Below are 22728 nucleotides of genomic sequence, written 5' to 3' on the forward strand. Positions count from 1 at the left end.
CAAGGGTCCTTACCTGGCCTGGGAGTGAAGCTCCCTGAGTCCTAAGGGGATTTGCCCCCTGGGGAGGAACAGGGGGCAACCCCCTCCCCTCTCTGGGTTGGGTGCCTTGTGTTGATCCTTAAAGCTCCAGGGGCTCAGTGGGACCTAGGGTTACATCCTTGTCCCAGAGAGCTTGGGATAAATGGGAAGATGTTGCCAAGGTACCACTAGGAGCCACTCTTGGAGCCAGTCTGGTGGTGCCAGGGTCTTCTGAGGACCCAGGTCAGCTGGTGGAGTGGGTTTTGGGGGAGCACAGAGGTCAGTGGCTGGCGGTGGGGGGCACATCTGACCAGCCGGGCCCTGCCCTTCTGCAGCTCCTCTGGGTTTCAGATTGCAGATCTGGATGAAAAGGCCCTTGTGATCGTCACCTTTGGGCTCCCTCTCTGGGCAGAGAGATGGGGGAAGGTGAGCAGGTTATGGGCTAAGGCATCACGTTCATTCATTCATTCATTCATTCTGTCCCTCACCTGATGAGCCTGGCTCACAGAGCCTCAGATCCGAGCATCTGACCACCTGGCCTCCTGACGGATACAGGCTCCCCAGGTGACCTTAAGCAAGTCTCGACCCCTCTCCAGGCCTCTGTTTCCTCCCCCTAAAACGGGGTTGATGCTCTCTGCCTCACAGGGCTGTTGTGAGGGTGAAATCCAAGCACGTCTGGAAAGCCCCCAGCATACAGTAGGTTCTCAGTAGATACGAAGGATTTTCTGCCCCTTTCCCCACACTCCTAAGGGAGTGGCCACCCCAGGCCTTGTCCCTGGGGTCCTCCTCCCAGCTTCGCAGGCAGGACCTGTCTATGCCCCGGCAGCCACCTCCATGGAGGCCAGTGTGACCCTGGGGGGCAGTCACAGGCCACTGGGGTGCAGTGCCCAGCATACAGTCAGCACTCATTTGTGTGCTCACTTAGCAAAGCTTCACTAACACATGACACAGACTCTCGTATAATTCTCAGACGTGTGGCCTGAACTTCACAGATGAGACAGCAGAGTCAGAGATGGCCAGTGGCTGGGCCAGGCCGCACAGAGGGACAAGCAGGGATTCTAACGCAGCCAGGTCTGAGTGCCCAGCCCTCGGCGTCTCCAGGGGGCCCCGCTGTCTTGCCTAGGAGCCGTGTGGGGTCACCCCCACTCCCAGGAGCCTTCGGGTCTCAGTTGAAAGCAGCGTTTATCCTGGACACTTGCTGTGTCAGGCGCTGGGCAGGGTCTTTAGCACATCCCAGCTCGGGGCCTCCCAATAGCTTGTGACAATCGTCATCCCCGTGGTTCTTAGTGTTTTTTATGATTTTTTAAAATAATTATTTTAATCAATTTTGTTGGCTGCACAGGGTCTTAGGTGCAGCGTGCGAAGATCTTCAATCTTTGTCGAGGCGTCTAAGAACTAGCCCCCTGACCAGGGATCCAACTCGGCCCCCTCCTCTGGAAGTGTGGAGCCTTAATCACTGAACCCCTAGGGAAGTCCTCCCATGCTTTTTAGTTTTAAAAAATGGCCAAAATCTGCCTCAAGGCCACAGAAGCAGTGTTAGGGGAATCAGCAGTGGACCCTGAGTGCTCTTTTGAATTCAGTGCAGGGGTGACGCTTCACATGACCTCTGGAGCTGTTTCAGGGTGTTCAAATCAGGAATAATGTGTATACCTCCTGTTTGCTTTTCTGTGAGGAGCATCTATTATTTTCAAATGAGAACAAAAATAGATCCTAGTACAGAAAAAATTGGACCTTCCCAAGTGTCTCAACGGTAAAGAATCCACCTACGGTGCAGGAGCTGCAGGAGACTAGGGTTCAATCCCTGGGTCGGGAAGATCCCCTGGAGGAGGGCATGCCAACCCACTCCAGTATTCTTGCCTGGAGAATCCCATGGACAGAGGAGACTGGTGGGCCACAATCCATGGGGTCACAAAGAGTCAGACATGACCGAGCGACTTAGCACGCATGCATGCACACTTGGGACATTTGAATTTGTACTCTTTATGTCTGTGTTTTTTTAAAAAAGTTTTGTTATTTAGATGTAAATATATTTTCTTTTCGCTTTTAATAGGATTAAGTTGTTGTTCAGTCACTAAGTCACGTCTGACTGTTTGTGACCCCATGGACTCAGCCCACCAGGCTCCCCTGTCCATGGGTTTTCCCAGGTAAGAATCCTGGAGTGGGCTGCCATTTCCTTCTCCAGGGGATCTTCCTAACCAGGGACTGAACCAGCGTCTCTTACTTGGCAGGCAGATACTTTACCACTGAGCCACCAGGGAGGCCTGATAGGATTAGGATAGTGTCATTAACCACTGGGCGCTATAAAGTCAGATTTGGAAATGAGCTACCATGACCCCCCCACTCCCCAAAATGTTCTGAAAAGAATCGATTTTAACAAAGTAATTCAAAAGTAAAAGCTACCAAAATCACAGAAAGTGTCCACATGTAACAAGAACTCCAAGACTTAATTAAATATTTCTGGGACCCTACACTGTACAGTAACCTATATTTTAGGTGTGGACCGAGATCCCACATAAAACAAGCAATATTGCTGAAAGCCAGCATCTAAGAAGTGATGCCAGGGACTTTCCTGGCAGTCCAGTGGTTAAGACTGTGCTTCCAACGCAGAGGGTGTGGGTATGATCCTTGGTTGGGGAACTGAGACCCCACATGCTGTGTGGCAAGGCCCAAAAAATAAATAAATAAATAAAAGAAGAAGTAGCTTCCAGTGGTGCTCAGCACAAAGGAGGCGGGGGACCCACTTGTATAGGCAAACCACCCAATGTCCTTGATCTCCTCCTACCTTCTGTTTGCTTTCTGGATGATTTGTAAAATGCACTCCATCTGATTACATCTTGGGGGTCCCTCCTAGTGAAAGATACACAACCCAGGGGTGTCTGCCCATGAGCATGCAAGCCCACCCAGGTGACCTTTACCCTTTCTTGGAGGACACACATCCGCTCTGGGTAAATACCGGGCCACCTGGAACCTCAAAATGTGAATGGTGAGCTCTTGGCCGGAGGGAGCCTCCAGAGACTGCATCTCGGAGCTTCCCAGCCCCTTCAGAGGCCACCCCATCTTCCCTTTGTCCCTTTGTAGGAATTCTTTGGGTTTGTCCTTTTTCCAACACAGTGACAAGTAAATATCTCCCTGCCCAGCCCGTCTCTAAGCGCCCCTGGCTCTGGGGCACTGCCCTTCTCTTTCCATGGGTGTGATAGAGGAAATGTCCACAGACTGAGGTTGAGGGAACCCATTCTGCCTTATCCATGAGGTAACCTGAATTTGCTGCTGACTAGAACAGCCTGCTCATGGCCTGTCTGACAAACACTGCGCATTCGCTTCAGTCATTAAACAAAAGGGCGCATTGACCAGAAGAATGTCCACGTTAAAAATGAAGATGATACGCCTCTCTTCCTGGGATGCCCATGCTGGTAACCCCTTCGGTGATAAGACTCCGTTTCCAGGCGCCAAGGCCATACTGACTTACTGTATTCACCCTGATTTGTTTTCTGTGAAGGCTCCCTGAAGGAACATCTCCCTGACTTGTTTGATATTCTGTGTTCTGACAAGACATAAAACTGTGCTGAAAACCCTGTTTCTCTGGAGCAGTTCCTCAGAGTAACCTGAGAGGCTGTCTTTGGGGCTATAGTCCTCAGTTTGGCTCAAATAAAGCCCTTTTCTATTCCTATTGCTGGTGGTTTACTGATTATTTTCATCCACAGCTGTCACTCCGCTCTCACTCCTAAGTTCTGCTCAGTCTCTAAAATTCCTCTCCTTCCCTGGCCACCAGCTAGCCCCCCTCCATCCTGTTTTCAGTCGGCGGAGGCCTTTTTCACTTACACCTGTTTTCCAAGGGAGGAAATATTGGGGGTGAGTGGAAATGAGGCAAAGGGACTTCCCGCACTAACACCCAGAGAAGACCGGGCACCCTGGGGATACCCCTGCATGGTGAGAGGGCCTGTCTCCCACCCTTCCGCCCTGGCTTGTCTGGGGTTTTCAGTTCTCTGTCCAAGGAACTGGAGGAGTCTGGTACACTTGGCTGAGTGATTTCTTCCCTTAATTGCTTCAAGTGCAGAAGGTGGCAGACAGGAAGGTCATTAGCACACTATAGATGCTAGTCTCCATCCAGTCCAAGGGCCCTCTTTCTGATATGGGTTTAGGAGGGTGCGCTCCTAGGAGCCGACAAACGTCCGTGTAGTCAAAGCTATTGTTTTTCCAGTAGTTGCATGTGGATGTGAGAGCTGGACCATAAAGAAGGCCGTGCTGAAGAATTGTAGTGCTGGAAAAGACGCTGGAGAGTCCGTTGGACTACAAGGAGATCAAATCAGTCAATCTAAAGGAAATCAACCCTGAATATTCATTAGAAGGACTGATGCTGAAGCTGGAGCTCCAATACTTTGGCCACCTGATGCAAAGAGCTGACTCATTGGAAAAGACCCTGATGCTGGGCAAGATTGAAGGCAGGAGGAGAAGGGGACGACAGATGATGAGATAGTTAGATGTCATCACAGACTCAATGGACATGAATCTGAGCAAACTCTGGGAGGTAATGAAGGACAGGAAAGCCTGGTGCACTGTAGTCCATGGGGTCGCAAAGAGTTGGACACGACTTAGTGACTGAATAACAACAACAAAATTTCTTCTAGTGGTGGAATAACTCAGATCTATTCTCTCAGTAGGTTTAATATTTATAATACAGTTTTGTTGTACATAGTCCTTGCACAGTGTATTAGGTCCCCAGGCTTTATTTATCTACTAGGCATGAGTGCATTCCTTCAACATTTCTCCCATACCCCACCACCTGCCCTTGCTAATCACGATCCCTCTCTGTTTTTTCAGATTCTTTCTTTTTTTTTTTTTAAAGATTATACGTAGAAGAGACATTATCCTTCTTTGTCTGACTCATCTCACTTAGCATAAGCTCAGAATCCATCCATGTTGTCACAAATGGCAAGATTCTCTTTTTTCTTCTCATGATGGAACAGTATTCCATTGTATTCTTTTGCATCTATTCTAGATTCTATTGCATCTTTATCCACACTCATCCACGGATGGACACAGGTGGCTTCCATATCTCGACTGTTCTGAATAAAGCTGCAATCACATGGGGGTGCAGATATCTCTCTGATGTTCTGTTTTTGTTTTCTTTGGATAAATATCCAGAAGTGGGATTGTTGGATCAGACGGTGGTTCTGTTTTTAATTTTTTTGTGGAATCTCCAGATGGTTTTCCACAATGGCTGGGCCACCAACAGGGCACAAAGAGAACCAAAGGGTTCTCTTTTCTCCGCATCCTCTCCAGCACCAGTCATCTCTTGATGATAGCCTTACAGGTGTGAGGTGATATCTTACCTTGTGCTTTTGATTTGCATTTCCCTGGTGATGCAACGCGGTTGATGAAAAGATGCACAACCTCAAAGTTGAAAAGTATGTTTTATTCAACAGACCTGCTGTGGACTTAAGCCTGGGAAGCAGCCTCTCAAATAAGCTCTGAGGGAATGCTCTGAAGAGGTCAGGGAGAAGCTAGGATATATAGGAGATTATGCGACAAAAACCACAGAGCAGGAACATCAGAATATTACTGTTACAATAATGAAAGAAAATCAGACATGCCAAAGTTAATGAATTTAGTGCTTTTCTAGGTATGGGAAGCAAGAATCTAAGCTTAGTGAAATCATTCCTTTCATTCGCCCCTGAAATATCCGGGGCCAGCATCCTTCTTTTCCCCATCCTGACTCTCCTCGGGGAGTGCAGTCCAGGGCTGCTGCAGTGAGTGAGGGCAGCAGCATCCTTTATTCACTGATATGGCAGGTGACACTCTTCATCTACAGAGCACTTCTTGTGCTGTTGGCCATTTGTATGTCTTTAGAAAAAAAAAGTCCATTTAGCTCCTGTTGTTATTTTATTTTATTTTTTTGGCTTCAAAGCATATGGGATTTTAGTTCCCCAAACAGGGATTGGACCTGCACCATCTGCATTCGAAGCACGGAGTCTTAATCACTGCCGGGGAAGCCTCCCCTACCCATTTTTAAATTGGTTTTTGTTGTTGCTGTTATTGAGTTGTATGAGTTCTTTATGAATTATGGATTGAACCCCTTATCAGATGCACGATTTGAAATAATTCTCCCTCATTCCATCAGTTCAGTTCAGTTCAATTGCTCAGTCGTGTCCGACTCTTTGTGACCCCATGAACTGCAGCACACCAGGCCTCCCAGTCCATCATCAACTCCCAGAGTCCATCCAAACCCATGTCCATTGCGTCGGTGATGCCATCCAACCATCTCATCCTCTGTCATCCCCTTCTCCTCCTGCCTTTGATCTTTCCCAGCATCAGGGTCTTTTCAAATGAGTCAGCTCGTCGCACCAGGTGGCCAAAGTATTGGAGTTTCAGCTTCAACATCAGTCGTATCAATGAACACTCAGGACTGATCTCCTTTAGGATGGACTGGTTGGATCTCCTTGCTGTCCATGGGGCTCTCAAGAGTCTTCTCCAACACCACAGTTCAAAAGCATCAATTCTTTGGCGCTCAGCTTTCTTTATAGTCCAACTCTCACATCCATACACGACTACTGGAAAAACCACAGCCTTGACTAGATGGACCTTTGTTGGCAAAGTGATGTCTCTGCTTTTTAATCTGCTGTCTAGGTTGGTCATAACTTTCCTTCCAAGGAGCAAGCATCTTTTAATTTCATGGCCGCAATCACCATCCCCAGTGATTCTGGAGCGCAGAAAAATAAAGTCAGCCACTGTTTCCGCTGTTTCCCCATCTATCTGCCATGTTAATTTATTATTTTATTTTTTTGGCTGCGCTGGGTCTTTGTTGCTGTGCATGTTTCTCTAGTTGCAGTGGGCGGGAGTTACTCTCGAGTTATGGTGCACAGGCTTCTCCTTGTGGTGAAAGTGAAAGTCGCTCAGTTGTGTCTGACTCTTTGCGACCCCACGGACTATACAGTCCGTGGAATTCTCCAGGCCAGAATACTGGAGTGGGTAGCCTTTGCCTTCTCCAGGAGATCTTCCTGACCAGGGATCGAACGCAGGTCTCCCGCATCGCAGGCAGATTCTTTACCAGCTGAGCCCCCAGGGAAGCCCTCTCCTTGTGGTGGCTTCTCTTATTTCGGAGCGTGGGCTCTGGAGCACGCAAGCATAGGTTTCAGTAGTGCTGGCGCTCAGGCTTAGCTGCCCCCTCAGCACATAGAATCTTCCTGGACCAGAGATCAAGACTGTGTCCCCTGCAGTGGCAGGAGGCTTCTTAACCACTGGATCACCAAGGTAGTCCTATAGGGTGCCTTTTTATTTTAATGGTTTCTTTTGCAGTGTTTAGTTCAGTTCAGTCGCTCAGTCGTGTCCAACTCTTTGCGACCCCATGGACTGCAGCACGCCAAGCTTCCCTGTCCGTTACCAACTCCCAGAGCTTACTAAAACTCCTCTCCATTGAGTTGGTGATGCCATCCAACCATCTCATCCTCTCTTATCCCCTTCTCCTCCTGCCTTCAATCTTTCCCAGCATCAAGGTCTTTTCTAATGAGTCAGTTCTTTGCATCAGGTATAGAAACTTTAAAGTTGATATAATCCTACCTGTTGATTTTTTTTTCTTTTGTTGTTTGTGCTTTTGATGTTGTAACTGAGACATCGTTGCAAGACCCATATTGAGAAGCTACTATTTTTTTTTTAAGCTTTAAACTTTTTGTTTTGTATTGGGGATATAGCCGATTAACAATGTTGTGGCAGTTTCAGGCGAGCAACTAAGTGACTCAGCCATACATACACAGCATCTTTTCTCCCCCAACCTCACTCCCATCCAGGCTGGCATATAACATTAAGTAGAGTTCCATGTGCTATGCAGTAGGTCCTTGTTGGTTATCTATTTTGAATATAGAAGTGTGTACATGACTCTCAGGAGCTACTACATTTTCTTCTAGGAGTCTTATTAGGTATTAGGCTATTAGATACTATGTGTCTTTGCCTACAAACACCCATATAGTCAAAGCTATGTTTTTTCTAGTAGTCGTGTATGGATGTGAGAGCTGGACAATCAAAAAAGGCCGAGAGCCAAAGAATTGATATCTTTGAACTGTGGTGTTGGCGAAGACTCTTGAGAGTCCCTTGGACAGCAAGGAAATCAAACCAGTCCATCCTAAAGGAAATCAACCCTGAATATTCATTGGAAGGACTGAGCTGAAGTGGAAACTCCAATACTTTGGCCACCTGATGTGAAGAGTCGGCTCATTGGAAAAGACCCTGATCCTGGGCAAGATTGAAGGCAGGAGGAGAAGGGGATGACAGAGGATGAGATGGTTGGATGGCATCACCGACTCAATGGACATGAGTTTGAGAAAACTCTGGGAGATGGCCGTGGACAGGGAAGCCTGGTGTGCTGCAGTCCATGGAGTTGCAAAGACTCAGATGTGACTGAGCGACTGAACAACAATGTGTCTTTGATCCATTTCAAGTTAATTTCTGTGAGTACCTTCAGAGAGAGGTCCAATTTCATTTTGAGCATGTAGTTATCCAGTTTTGCCAACACCATCTGTTGAAGAGACTATCCAGGAACCAATATTTTTAAAAGCTTCCCAGATATTTCTAACCAGGCAGATATCCAGAGCTGTGGAGTGTCACCTCCAGCAAAGCAGAAATTTCCTGGGCTCTCACTGTGTCCAGTCAGAAGTGGGCAGGAGGCTCTGAACCCTGCTGCAGTGTGGTGCTGGGGTTGGTCACCCTACTACAGTCCAGCAGCCCCCACAACCTTCTGTCTCCCAATGACCCTGCAAAAGGAAGCTCAGGGTGACTGGGAGGTGGGTGTGGGCTGCCAAGGCCTCTGTTGGGAGCTTCTCCCGGGTGCTGTGGGGACTCTTTGAAGTGAAGTGTTAGTCGCTCAGTCATGTCCGACTCCTTGGGACCCCATGGACAGTAGCCCACCAGACTCCTTTGTCCATGGAATTTTCCAGGCAAGAATACTGGATTGGGTTGCCATTTCCTTGGCATTGCCAAGATTCCAGGGGATCTTCCTGACCCAAGGATTGAACCCTTGTCTCCTGCATTGCAGGAAGATTCTTTACCAACTGAGCCACCAGGGAATCCTTGGGGGGCTCTTTGGTGACCTGCAAACACATCAGATGGGGCCTGGAGATGGGATAGAGATGACAGTGGGAAGTCTGAGGGAAGCTTGTTATGGTCCTGCACTTTCCTAAGGCTTTGCATTAACCCAGGAATCCCGAAATAGCTCTTTGAACCCTTTGAGCTGAGTATCCCCTGGTTTGTTGTTGTTGTTCAGTCTCTCAGTAGTGTCCGACTCTTTGCAACCACATGGATTGCAGCATGCCAGGCTTCCTGGTCTTTCACCAACTCCTGGAACTTGCTCAAACTCATGTCCATCGAGGTGGTGATGCCATCCAACCATCTCATCCTCTGTCATCCCCTTCTCCTCCTACCTTCAATCTTTCCTAGCATCAGGGTCTTTCACATCAGGTGGCCAAAGTATTGGAGTTTCAACTTCAGCATCAGCCCTTCCAATGAATATTCAGGACTGATTTCCTTTAGGATGGACTGGTTTGATCTCCTTGTAATCCAAGGGACTCTCAGGAGTCTTCTCCAACACCAGAGCTCAAAAGCATCAATTCTTCCCTCCTCAGCCTTCTTTACGTCCAACTCTCACATCCATTCAGGACTACTGGAAAAACAGTAGCTTTGACTAGACAGATCTTTGTCAGCAAAGTGATGTCTCTGCTTTTTAATCCCTGGTTTACAGGTGAGGAAACAGAGTCACAGAGAAGTGGAGTTAATCTCCAGAGTCACAACACAGGAAAGTGGCAGAGTGGGGATTCGAACTATCACCTCCCATCCCTGAGGCCACTGAGGGACACGTGAGTGCTCCCCTACACACACAGACACGCACAGAGACATAGAAATAGACACAACGGACACGCAGACACACACAGACACACACAGACACACACAGACACACACAGACACACACACACACACACACACACACACACACACGCACGCCGGGCACGCCCCCAGCCGCGCAGGGCCTCCCCTAGGGGAGGAGGTGGCCCGGGGGCGGGGAGCGGCCGGTCCTGGCGCCGGGAGGAAGTGCCGGCCCCTTGCCTGACTCCAGGGCGAGTCCTCCCTCGGGTCGGGCCATGGAGGCGGAGCCGCCGCTCTACCCGGTGGCGGGGGCCGCGGGGCCGCAGGGCGATGAGGACCGGCTCGGGGTTCCCGACGGGCCCGAGGCCCCGGTGAGCGGGGACGCGGATGGCGTCGGGGCGCGGGCACCGGGAGGACCTGGGACTCCCCGGCGGGAGTGGGATGCGGCCCCGGGAGCCGGGGGCGGCGGGGCTGGACGCGGGAGCGGCCGGGATGCGCCTTTGCGAGCGGCCGTGATGCCCCGCAGCTGGACGAGCTGGTGGGCGCGTACCCCAACTACAACGAGGAGGAGGAGGAGCGCCGCTACTACCGCCGCAAGCGGCTCGGCGTACTCAAGAACGTGCTGGCGGCCAGCGCGGGCGGCATGCTCACCTACGGCGTCTACCTGGGTAGGTGGCCGGCGGCGCGCCCCGCTGGGGCGGGCTGGGCCCCGGGCCCGGCGAGGAGGCACGGCCCGCGGGCTCCGCGCAGGGACCCAAGGCTCCCCGCCTCCCCTCCTCCGGCTCCGTCTGCGGACCTGAGGTTTCTCACGGAAAGAGAAACCTCGGCCTCCCTTCCTCTTTCACTTCTCGATCTGCGCCCTCGCAGATGCAGCTGCGGCGCCCCTTCAGTGGGTGCGTCCCCGGGCGGCGGGGCGGGGACAGCCTCGGCCCTCGAGAGTGTGTGGGCGGCGGGCTGGGAGCCCTGGGCGGGGTCTGCTGTCATCCTGGGTGGCGGGGCGGCAGAGCATGGGGGCGCTGGGGTCCGAAAGTCCTGCAGAGCGACGCAGGGGAGGGGCGTCTAGTTTCAAGTTGCCGTCGTTGCCACTGGTAGCGGCACGCTCGACCAGTCTGGGCCGCCCCGCTGTCCTGGGCATTGGAGTTAGGGATCCCTTTGGTGCCTGGAGCTCCCTGCCCGGCTTTGCGTTCCCGCCTCTGCTTGGTTGCCCCCAGAGCCAGGCGGCCCCCTCCATGTCCGCTGCCTGCCCACCCCCACCCCAGGCCTCCTGCAGATGCAGCTGATCCTGCACTATGATGAGACCTACCGCGAGGTGAAGTACGGCAACATGGGGCTGCCCGACATCGACAGCAAGATGCTGATGGGTATCAACGTGACGCCCATCGCCGCCCTGCTCTACACGCCCGTGCTCATCAGGTGGTCGTCCCTGCCAGGGCTGGGCTGCCCCCACTCCGACCTTGAAGGGGTGCAAGGGCTGTTGGACACCGGGGTCTCCAGCTGCCCTGGTGTTCCTGGCGGGTGGGGAGAGGCCTTGCTGACCTGGAGAAGGGGTGAAACCCAGGTTTGGGGAAGAAACAGGAGCTTTGCCCTGGGACACCGTGGGTCTCAAGCAACAGGAATTCACTCTGGCTCCTTCCCTCAGCTTGCCCGTACCCCACGTGGCATCATTCTCGTGCCCTGCTTTGTGGCCTGTGGCCACAATGACCTTATGAGGTCAGGGCTGTGGCATTTCTGGAAAGAATCTGATCAGCTAGCAAAGCCCAGGGACACACCCCAGGACCTATCAGGGTGGCAGTGTTGAAGGACATCGCTCACTGCAAAGGGCATGGTTCGGCAGGTGCCCTGGGGGCGTCTACTCCAGACCTGCACCTTACTGGCATCCAGGGCCATCTCCAGGCCCTCCACCAGAACCTAACCAAGTGGTAGGTCTGTGTTCAGATGGGACCCAGAGAGCAGTGCATACACTGGATCTGTTCCCCTGTCTTTCCTAAACAAAAGCAACCCCCCCCCCCAAACCAGCTCCTGGGCTGTTTCCTTGTCTTAAAACTAAAAAGAGAGAGGTGGTGAGGGAGAGAGAGAGGCTGAGAAAGGAAGGAAGGAAGGAAGAAAACCTCCTAGGATAAACGTTCAGAACTGCCCTGACTAGGTCAAAAGCATATAAAAGGCTTTATGGCTCTTGAAACCTATCGCTATTATTCACAGGGACCTCCTTTCATTTCCTTTGTGCTGGGCACTTTATAAGCATATCGCATTCCCTACAAGCCAAGGTGGATGCTCTAATCTTAGACACGGGGAGACCAAGAGATTGAACCCATTCCCACAGGCAGAAGTGCAGACTGAAAGTTTGAACCCAGGCAGAGTGACTCGGAACCCCCATGCTTTCCCTACCCCCATACTCCCAGGTGGACTTTCCAAAGGACTGTACCACCTGCCTGAGCACTGACTGTGGCATTTTTAAAATCACAGCCTCATCAGCAATGAGTGTTAGTATTTTTACTTTTTTTCAGTTTCAGAATGTATAGTGCAGTTTCGGTGCCCTTCCCCAAATAGATTAGAGGAGAATGACACCCCGCTCCAGTACTCTTGCCTGGAAAATCCCACAGACAGAGGAGCCTGGTGGGCTGCAGTCCATGGGGTCGCACAGAGTTGGACACGACTGAAGGGACTTAGCAGGAGCAGCAGCAGCCTGTCTGTTTATTAGATGGCAGTTCAGTGCAGTGCAGTCGCTCAGTTGTGTCTGATTCTTTGTGACCCTGTGGACTGCAGCATGCCAGGCCTCCCTGACCATCACCAACTCCAAGCTTACTCAAACTCCTGTCCATTGGGTCAGCGATGCCATCCAACCACCTCATCCTCTGTCGTCCCCTTCTCCTCCTGCCCTCAGTCTTTCCCAGGATCAGGATCTTTTCCAATGAGTCGACTTTTTCGCATCAGGTGGCCAAAGTATTGGAGCTTCAGCTTCAGCATCAGTCCTTTCAATGAATATTCAGGGTTGATTTCCTTTAGGATGGACTAGTTTGATCCTAGGTGTGTGACCACACTATCATGGTTATCTAGGTCATTAAGACCTTTTTTGTATAGTTCTGTGTATTCTTGCCACCTCTTCTTAATCTCTTCACAAGCAAGTATACTCAAATTAAAAAAAAAAAAAGAGCCAGGAAGACCCTGTTGTAGAAGAGAAAGCAATTGTATCAGAAAATCAAAGTCACTGAACTTTGAGCTTGCTGGAAACTCAAATAAAGGAAATAATGAGCACAAATACTCAAAACAAACAAACAAAAACCAAAACAAAGCTAATCCCAAGATCAGAGGGGTGGTTTCTAACCTGATCAGCCTCCACGCCCTGAATGGGCCCTTGTCCTGTCCTTTGTCAACCCCTTCCTAATATGATGTGACATTTTCCAAGAGTCAGTGAGGCTGATGTTCTAGGAGCCAGTGAAGAGGAAACTTCCCTACTGACCACGCTGGACTGAAAGGGCAAAGTGCAGAGGGGACGGGGCTCCAGGGCTCTCTCCGTGGTCCTCAGTTTCCTGGGACAAGTTCCTCGGACATTCGCTTGGGTCCCGCATGTGGGTAGAGGAGGGGCCTCGGTAGTCAGTCCAGAACACAGATGAGGGCTTCTTGTGTCCATGGGCCACTGTCTCCTGACAGCCTCTCCCCACTTTGTCTCCTCCATCCCCGCAGTGGCCGTGAGAGGCCTGCCGCTGGGGCACGGCGCACATTACATCTGTGTGTTTACAGTGGCTCACCTGAGGCCACCAGCAAGTCTGTACCTCTGAGACTCTAGCTCAGGTCCCTCGATTCCAAGGCCAGGGGTCTCTGCCCACCTCAGCCAGCCTCAGGAGCTGAGACCCAGAGTTGTGGCCCTGTGATTTTGGGCTGAAGCCCTCTGGGTAGCCCGTGGTGCCAGCATCCTTCCTACCACTTGCAGGTTCTTTGGCACCAAGTGGATGATGTTCCTGGCTGTGGGCATCTACGCCCTCTTCGTCTCCACCAACTACTGGGAGCGCTACTACACGCTTGTGCCCTCAGCCGTGGCCCTGGGCATGGCCATTGTGCCTCTTTGGGCCTCCATGGGCAACTACATCACCAGGTGAGTCTGGTGGACAGTAGGGTAGAAGACCGGGGACCCAACAGAGTTGTATTGCCCACCTCAGCTGGGGGACCTTAGGCCAGCCTTATTTGCCCTCTGGGCCTCAGTTTCCCCATTGGTGGGACACAGGCCAGGTAGCACATATGCCTGGGTACAGAGAGTGAGGCATCTGGCTGACGTAGGGCTGGGGAGAGCCTTCTCTCCTTTGTGGTCCAGGATGGCCCAGAAATACTACGAGTACTCCCACTACAAGGAGCAGGATGAGCAGGGCCCCCAGCAGCGCCCACCACGGGGCTCCCATGCACCCTACCTCCTGGTCTTCCAAGCCATCTTCTACAGCTTCTTCCACGTGAGTGCCATGCAGCCCATCCCAGTCTTTCCAGCCCTCTAGTCCACTGCCCTTTCTTAGGCCAACCCTTGCTTGCTTACCTCTAGTGACAGAGACCTCATCACCTCACTGTCCACGGTGCTGACCAGGAGGAAGTCCTCCTGCATCGGGCACCCCCACCACTGGACTGCCCCCCAGAGATGGGAGGGCCCCTGTCCTCCCAAGGCTGTGCCCAGACCCCTCCCAGATGGTGCCTGTTCTCTCCACCTGGTTCCATGCCCTGAACCTGACCCACACCACTCTCCTGCCCACAGCTGAGCTTCGCCTGCGCCCAACTGCCCATGATCTACTTCCTGAACCACTACCTTTATGACCTGAACCACACGCTGTTCAACGTGCAGAACTGTGGTTAGTGCTCAGGGGGGTGGGTTCCCTAAGGTCTGCTTGCCTCCCCTGCTGAGTCACCCGGCAGACACTGGGCCCTCAAGGGCAGAAAGGATGCCCTTGCTCACAGGAACCAGAGCTGAGAGCCTGCCATCACAGCTCTGGTGATTGGGAAAAGCAAAGGGCCTTGTTCTTAGGACATCTGACTCAACCTGGGGTCAGGGTAGGGTGCATCCAGGAAGGCTGCCTAGAGGAGGTCCATCTGGGCTGAGGCTGCCTGTGGATCTCTCAGGATCAAGTATACCCTCAATGCAGGGAGATGTATGGAGGTGGGAGGTGGGCGAGGTACTTTCAGCCCCCTTGGCCCTCACCTCCAAAGGGCTTTCCCAAGGAACCCTGCCTTTGCAGGCACGGATCCTCAGCCACCCCTCTAACCCTCCCCTCACCCATCTGCTTGGTCTCATTTCTTTATGGCTGAGTTGCCAGTGTGCCCTGCTCCCTGCCTCACGATGCACCGCCCCCCACCCCCCTTCCCCTTTCTCAGGCACTAACAGCCAGGGCATCCTCCTCGGCTTCAACAAGACGGTTCTGCGAACGCTACCGCGGAGCCGAAACCTCATTGTGGTGGAGAGCGTGCTCATGGCGGTGGCCTTCCTGGCCATGCTGCTGGTGCGGCCCGGGGTTGGGGTGTGGCGGGGTCAGGTCTGGGGCCTTTGGTGGGGAGAGAGGCGGCTTCGTCCGGTCTGGAGTCAGGGCTGAGTCCTCGGGAGGGGACCTGAGCCTACGCGCTGGGCTTGAGGCTCGGAGGTGTGGCCGATGCCTGTGGACTGAGAGAGGAGTTGGAATGCCAGAGGCCAGTGAGAGAGGGTCCAGGCCAGATCCGGGGTCGAGCTGGAGACAGGGTCCTGGAGGACTGGTTGTGACACCGGGCGGAACCGGGGGTTGGGGGAATGGGGGGCGGGGCGAGGGTCCGAGGTGTGGCTTCAACCTGGGGGCGGGGCCGGGAGGCCGGTCCTGGGATTTGCCGGGGGCGGGGCGGGGCCGAGGGGCGGGGCCGAGTTCAAGGGGCGGAGCCAAGGCTCCCGGCTGCCCGCCCCCTCCCTCACCTCCTGGCCCGCAGGTGCTGGGCCTGTGCGGAGCCGCATACCGGCCCACGGAGGAGATCGACCTGCGCAGCGTGGGCTGGGGCAACATCTTCCAGCTGCCCTTCAAGCACGTGCGCGACTTCCGCCTGCGCCATCTCGTGCCCTTTTTCATCTACAGCGGCTTCGAGGTGCTCTTTGCCTGCACTGGTCTCGCGCTGGTAAGTGCAGCCTGCAGAGGGTAAAGCCAGATAAAGTCCACGACATCCCGTTAAATTTGAGTTTCGGATAAACAACAAATAGGTTTCGAATTTATCAGTTCAGTTCAGTTCAGTTCAGTTGCTCAGCCGTGTCCGCTCTTTGTATCCCCAGGGACTGCAGCACGCCAGGCCTCCCTGTCCATCGCCAACTCCTGGAGTTTACCCAAACTCATGTCCATTGAGTTGGTGATGCCATCCAACCATTTCATCTGCTGTCGTCCCCTTCTCTTCCTGCCTTCAATCTTTCCCAGCATCAGGGTCTTTTCAAATTTCGAATTTATAAGTATGTGTAATAAAAACACAGTTGGCCCTCCGCATTCACAAATCCAGAGGGCCCACAGCACTGCCCCATTTTATAGAAGGGATTTAAGCATCCACAGAGGGTGTCTGCGGAGAGTCCTGGAGCTAACCCCCTGCAGACACCGAGGGACAATTGTAGGCCCAGATATTCCCCCCTCTCTCCTTTTGCCTCTCTCCCTCAATCCCCCTGTACCTTGGGAAAGTTACTTTCACCTCTCCCAGCCTGCTTCCTCATTTGTGAAGTGTCTAATGACTCACTTCCAGTTGAGACAGAATTGTGCTCAGAAAGTGTTTGGTTCCACGTGGGTTCCAACCTTGGGGTCCGGGGCCACTGTCCAAGCATTTTCTCATGGTCTATCACTAAGGAATCTTCCCACGAGCTTTGGAGGAAGTTGGCCCTGTGGTGGCCGTTGAGAGGGCAGGATGTGGCATGATATGAGTCAAAGAGCCTGGGCCAGCTGACCACCAACCTCACCCCTGTCCCCCTAGGGCTACGGCGTGTGCTCAGTGGGGCTGGAACGCCTGGCGTACCTCCTCGTGGCTTATAGCCTGGGCGCCTCGGCCTCCTCGGCCCTGGGCCTGCTGGGGCCGTGGCTGCCACGCCCGGTGCCCCTGGTGGCCGGGGCTGGACTGCACCTGCTGCTCACTCTGAGCCTCTTCTTCTGGGCTCCCAAGCCCCGGACCCTGCAGCACATCTGGATCCTCTACACAGTAGCCGTGCTCTGGGGTGTGGGCAGTGCCCTCAACAAGACTGGGATCAGCAGTGAGTATAACTGTGGGCTCTGGGTAGCTGGACAGGGGATCCAGGGGCTCCTCGGGGCAGTTGTGGGAAGCACAGACATCCCAGGGACAGACTTAGGGGCAATGGACACCCTGGAGGTCTGTCATGGGGCCTGTGCACTTGCTGGGGGCAGGTGGGGATCCCTATGTTGAGGGGGGGAAGTCCATGGACACTGCAGGGACAGATGGGGGCTGTGGACACCCTCAAAGCAGGTATTGAGTCACCTGCATGGACATCCTGTCAACTCCCAGGGCAGGCATGGGATTCAGGGTGACATTGTGTGGTTCCGTGAGCTGACTCTGTGTTCTGTGGACACCTCTTCAGTTCAGTTCAGTTCAGTTGCTCAGTTGTGTCTGACTCTGCAACTCCATGAACTGCAGCACGCCAGGCTTCCCTGTCCATCACCAACTCCTGGAGTTTACTCAAACTCATGTTCATTGAGTCGGTGATGCCATCCAACCATCTCATCCTCTGTCATCCCCTTCTCCTCCCACCTTCAATCTTTCCCAGCATCAGGATCTTTTCCAATGAGTCAGTTCTTCGCATCAGGTGGCCAAAGTATTGGACACCTCTTAGGGACCATGTAAAAAAAAACACTGGGGAGGCCTTATTTCATACTAGGGGGCAGGGTCCACCTTGGCATAGTTTTCAGAACACTGGAAACATATCAAGGTCTGTGCCCCAGAGCAGGTCCATTGCATCCCAGAAAAATAACCAGGATGTGTCCATTAGGGGGCTCACTGGAAAAGTCCCTGATGCTTGGAAAGATTGAAGGCAAAAGGAAAAGGGGTCAACAGAGGATGAAATGGTTAGTTAGCATCACTGACTCAATGGACATGAGTTTCAGCAAACTCCGGGAGATAGTGCAGGACAGGGAAGCCTGGAGAGCTGCAGTCCATGGGATCGCAGAGTCGGAGCCGACTGAGCGACTGAACAACAACGAACCACTAGGGGGCAAGCCAGGACCGGTTTACAACAGCTTTCTAAGCGCTCTTGCCAAGGGTTAGGACCAGCGCAGGGCATCTGGGGGTCCCCAGAGGGAGATTGGCAGCTCTGGGCCCCACCTGGCCCCTCTCCCCTCTCTGCCCTGCCCTGTCTGCAGCACTCCTGGGAATCCTGTATGAGGACAAGGAGAGGCAAGACTTCATCTTCACCATCTATCACTGGTGGCAGGCTGTGGCCATCTTCACCGTCTACTTGGGCTCAAGCCTGCCCATGAAGGTAAGGGCCGTCCCTACTCGACCCCCTAGACAACAGATACTTTTGAGTGCCCACCCTGGCCTCACTTGAAAGGCATTCTCTGTCCAAGGGCCAGGCCCTGGGCAAAGCCCACTGGTTGGCCCCACACCCATCACTGCTTCATCTCCTGCCAGCCTCAGTTTACCCGTGTCTGAAAGGGTTCATAGTTTGCCCTCTCCTTGTGGGCACATCCCAGCTGCCTGGTGGGTTGTTTGGTCACCTGTTCACTAGATGTTGGGCTCTGAGCTGGATGCTGAAGGTCCCTCTCCCTTCTTGACCCTCAAGGGTCCTGGCCAACTTTAAAAACAATTAAAAAAAAATTTTATTTGGCTGCACTGGGTCTTAGTTACAGCACACAGGATCTTAGTTGGAGCATGTGGGATCTAGTTCCCTGGCCAGGGATTGAACCTGGGCCCCTTGCATTGGGAGCACAGAGTCTTAGCCACTGGACTATCAGGGAAATCCCTGGCCAACTTTTTTTTTTTTTTTTTTTAATGACAGAATACAGAATAGCAGGGAGTATGCCTGTGAATATGTGTGAATGTACTGCCTTATGATGTAAAATTATTTCTGACTGCCTGTTACAGTCAAACTCTGTAACAAGTGGTTACACTTGGTCCTCACATATAAGGGACAGAGTAATCTAAGCCCTGTTAAGGTGGGCCAAGCCTCCCTTCACATCTACCCCAGGAGGCAAAAGGATTATCATTACAGTAAGGGAAACCGAGGCCCTGAGAAGTAGGGTGGCCATAAGGGACAGAGCTGGGGTTTGGGCCTTGCTGGCAGGACGGTACCCAGAACTTGGCTGGCCCCCAGGAGGACGGAAGGGCAGCCGAGGAGCTGCAGCGTGCCTATCCGGGCGAGGGGCGGGGCCGGCGGCCGCGGGTCCCCTGCATTTAACCCCTGTTGGCCCAGGCTAAGCTGACGGTGCTGCTGGTGACGCTGGTGGCGTCCGCGGCCTCGTACCTGTGGATGGAGCAGAAGCTGCGGCGAGGCGTGGTCCCGCGCCAGCCCCGCATCCCGCGTCCCCAGCACAAAGTGCGCGGCTACCGCTACCTGGAGGAGGACAACTCCGACGAGAGCGACGCGGAGGGCGAGCGCGGCGGCTGCGGAGGCGGCGGCGGCGGCGGCGGCGGCCGGGGGGACTGTGCGGAGGAGGAGGCGCCGCCCGTGTGGCCACGACCCGGCCCGGAACCAGCCGGTCTCTACCGCCGGCCCTGTCCCTACGAACAGGCTCAGGGAGGCGATGGGCCGGAGGAGCAGTGAAGGACCAAGCGTGATCTCCGGCCTAGGTTTAACGCGTCTCAGGTCGGGGTCCCTCTGATTCCGCGCGCCAATTTCCGGAAGGACCCTCTGCTCGCCCCGCCCCGGGTTCAGGAACCCCCCTCCCAGAGCCTGGCCACCTGGAGCTTGGGATCGTCCCCGCAGCCTCTTCCAAGGCGGACTGGGTCCTCGAGACCCCTCCGCCAGGCCCAGGGTTCAAGAGACCGCACAGCGGAAACCCTCCTCCGACCTTAGGGGCCACTCTCCACGACCCACTCCCCGGCCCCAGCCCCGGGGCAGGGACCCCGCAGTCCCGCCCCAGCTCCCGGCTCCAGAACTGGGCTGATCGATGTGTCGCCTGCTTTGCACATCCTTCCCCACGGTCCGCCGAGATGTACGACGACTTTAAGAAAATGGGCAATAAAGAGATTTTTGTATTGTCCTGATTGGGAAGCGTGTCGTGGGTGAGTGGAGATGGCCCGGCGTGTGTGGCTGGGTGACCCAGCCGACTGGGGCACTGGGATCGCCTGCCTTGAACTGAGATTGGGGAGGGCCCCGCTCACCAGGCTGTTCCCGCTCCTGGAGGTACCGCCTCTCCCCACAGCCGCCGGCTTTTGCCAGTTCCACCGCACCCACTCAGGACAAAGAGGTGCCTGGGGGTCGTCAGTAGGGACCTCAGGGGAGTGTGATGGGGGCAGCAAGCCCCCCGTTGGGCTAGAGGAGAGGATGGAGTCCCACAGCCCAGGTCCCTCTGCCCCCTCCTCTAGCATCCCCAGCCCTCCTGCTCCACCCCCATCCTTTCCTTACCCCTTGGGCCGCTTCTGCCCACAGCTTCCCAAGGGACTCCTTTTGGGGCCAAGTCCATTTCTGAGCCGTGCACGGGTCACCCCGTGTCTAGTATGGGCCTGAGGCATTGATGTCTGAGCCCAGCTAAACTTGGCTGCTGGTCTTCCAGGGTGACAGCCTACGCTGTGATGTCCATGAGGGATGGGAGGACCCCTATCCCCCGAGGTCGCCCACCACTGTGGGGAGAGGCAACTGAGATCCTACTATGAGGAGAGGCAAGGGGACCGCAGGAGGGTCCTAGAGCCCCCAGCTGCACCCCAGGAGATCTGTACCAGCAATGCTGGAGCCAAAGCATTCCTCCTCACACCACACCCACCCCGGCTGACTCCCAGACCCTGTCCACACCCACCTCAGCATCGGTCTCCTAGCTTCTTCCACCCACTATGGCCCTCTCTCCTCTGCCTCCCGCAGCCCTCACTTGAGTTTGGTTCCAGGAACCTCAGCGAGCCCTGGAGCCAGGCTCTTGACCTCAGAGAGGGGGTCAGCCCATCTGAGCCACTTTCGTCCTCTGTAAACTGTGTCTGTGGTGGCACCGAGGTCCCCAGAGCCTGTAGGAGACTCACAAGGGCACAGAGAATATTTTAAATTGTCTAAAATGTGGACATCTCCCCGCTCTGAGCAAATTAACAGGTTCAGTTGGTTCACAATTTCAGCGTTAGATGACACCACAAATCCTTTCATGTCATATCTTTGATAAGGTGGGTTTCCTGTGGTTTCGGGATAAAAAATGGACATGACCATGGAACAAGAAATGAGACCGGGGGTGTCCCATCTGATTCCAGGTTTGAGAAGCTGGCCAGTGCACATAGCCAGTTTTAAGTCACGGTGGTTATTGTTGTCGAGTCATTACATGGTATCCAACTCTTATGCGACCCCATGGACTGTAGCCCACCAGGCTCCTCTGTCCATGGGATTTTGCAGGTAAGAATACTGGAGTGGGTTGCCATTTCTTTCTCCAGGAGATCTTCCCAACCCAGGAATCGAACCCGAGTCTCCTGCATGTGTCTCCTACATTGTAGGTGAATTCTTTACCACTGAGCTATCAGGGAAGCCCGGTGGTTATTAGAGAAGGAAATAAAAATACCATTTTTTTTCTTTCTATTGCTGTGTATTATTCAATATATTTTCTAAGTGACTACTAAGTTATTAGAACATACATACTTATTGATTGGACCTAAAATAATTCACAAATAGAACAGCTAGATATTTCTTTTGGCTTAGGAGCACCATGAATAAATTACTGAGACACTGAGGGTTTCAGGACAGGGAACACTTGGGCAGCTCTGTGTTAGCAGAGGGCTGGCATGGAGTTACCTACAGGGAGGCCCTTATTGGACCCTGGGCCCCCCTCCTGCCTTGTCCAGAGAACTGAAGCATCTTTTCTGTCCCCAGCCTGGGGACGGAGATTAAACCTATGGTCTGTGATGCCCCAGGCCCTGCTCTGAACCAGCGTAAACTAGTCACCAAGTTGCTTTTGGCAGATTCGAGGATCCTGCCTTTATGGGAGGCAGCGAGGCCCACACCTCTCCACAGCCTCCCCAACAGGTGATCTCTAGACTCAGACAGATGAAGGGGCTGAAAACTGCCTGCCTCATACACAGACTTTCAATGACAATCAGACCCAGACTGGGTCATGTGGGGTAACTAGCACTCTGTCCTCCCCGTTCCCCAACAGCATCTGGCATGGAAGGCAATGTTCTCTGATGGCAGATATGCTGACCTCCTTCTGGCAGGATTCCAGCCAAATTCCAGACAGAGCTGGGCAACCAGATGCTTGAGCCATAAGCAGGGCAGGGCATCATTTGGGAAAGCATGGGCATCTGGGCATGCCAGGCAAGCGAGGGGAAGGGAAGACAATGGTTCTACAGCTGGTCACAGTTCCAAGTCATTTCCAGGGATGAGCCCAGGCACGCGGAGCAGCCACCTGGGAGAGAGCATGACTTTCAATGACATCCCTTGCAGGGGGGTAGGCTCCCCATGGGAAGACTCCACACCCCCTCTTACTGCTCCTGGCACATGGACAAGACCCACAGACAGACACACGGAACAGGCCACACCCATGACAAGCAACACACAAACATTCACACCCAGAACAAGCAGGATAACTATCATGGCAGCAAGCCCCAGCAGGCCAGCTCTTACAGGGACGCCTAATTAAGCCATCAGATGTGGATGCTCCATCCCTTGGCAGTTCCAGGTCTGGTTGTAAAGTACAATATTGATGTCTCTGTCACCTCTGGATAAGGGGACCGGGTGGCCGTCTGGACTCCGAAGTGGAAAGTCAGACTCAG

At 53.5% G+C, this 22728-nt stretch overlaps 1 protein-coding gene across 1 annotated transcript; it reads left to right on the plus strand.

The window, feature by feature from the left end:
* The first annotated feature begins 10097 nt into the window (after positions 1 to 10097).
* Positions 10098 to 20023, plus strand: UNC93B1 (unc-93 homolog B1, TLR signaling regulator). The gene is made up of 11 exons (XM_055580645.1): positions 10098 to 10235; positions 10391 to 10532; positions 11124 to 11277; positions 13793 to 13954; positions 14171 to 14303; positions 14597 to 14690; positions 15211 to 15335; positions 15787 to 15969; positions 16798 to 17071; positions 18192 to 18310; positions 19244 to 20023. Exons 1-11 carry the CDS (start codon positions 10140 to 10142, stop codon positions 19592 to 19594), a joined length of 1833 nt encoding a protein of 610 aa, XP_055436620.1. The 5' UTR covers positions 10098 to 10139; the 3' UTR covers positions 19595 to 20023.
* The last annotated feature ends 2705 nt before the right edge of the window (positions 20024 to 22728 follow it).

The sequence above is a fragment of the Bubalus kerabau genome, chromosome 5, assembly GCF_029407905.1.
Source record: "Bubalus kerabau isolate K-KA32 ecotype Philippines breed swamp buffalo chromosome 5, PCC_UOA_SB_1v2, whole genome shotgun sequence".
Classification (NCBI taxonomy): Eukaryota; Metazoa; Chordata; class Mammalia; order Artiodactyla; family Bovidae; genus Bubalus; species Bubalus kerabau.

What these genes read in the sequence shown, in the direction of transcription:
- UNC93B1 (XM_055580645.1), top strand. Translation starts at nt 10,140, where the DNA reads ATGGAGGCGGAGCCGCCGCTCTACCCGGTGGCGGGGGCCGCGGGGCCG. An exon ending in CCTGCACTGGTCTCGCGCTG is followed by an intron (nt 15,970 to 16,797) that starts GTAAGTGCAGCC and finishes CTGTCCCCCTAG; the next exon opens with GGCTACGGCGTGTGCTCAGT. An exon ending in CAACAAGACTGGGATCAGCA is followed by an intron (nt 17,072 to 18,191) that starts GTGAGTATAACT and finishes CCCTGTCTGCAG; the next exon opens with CACTCCTGGGAATCCTGTAT.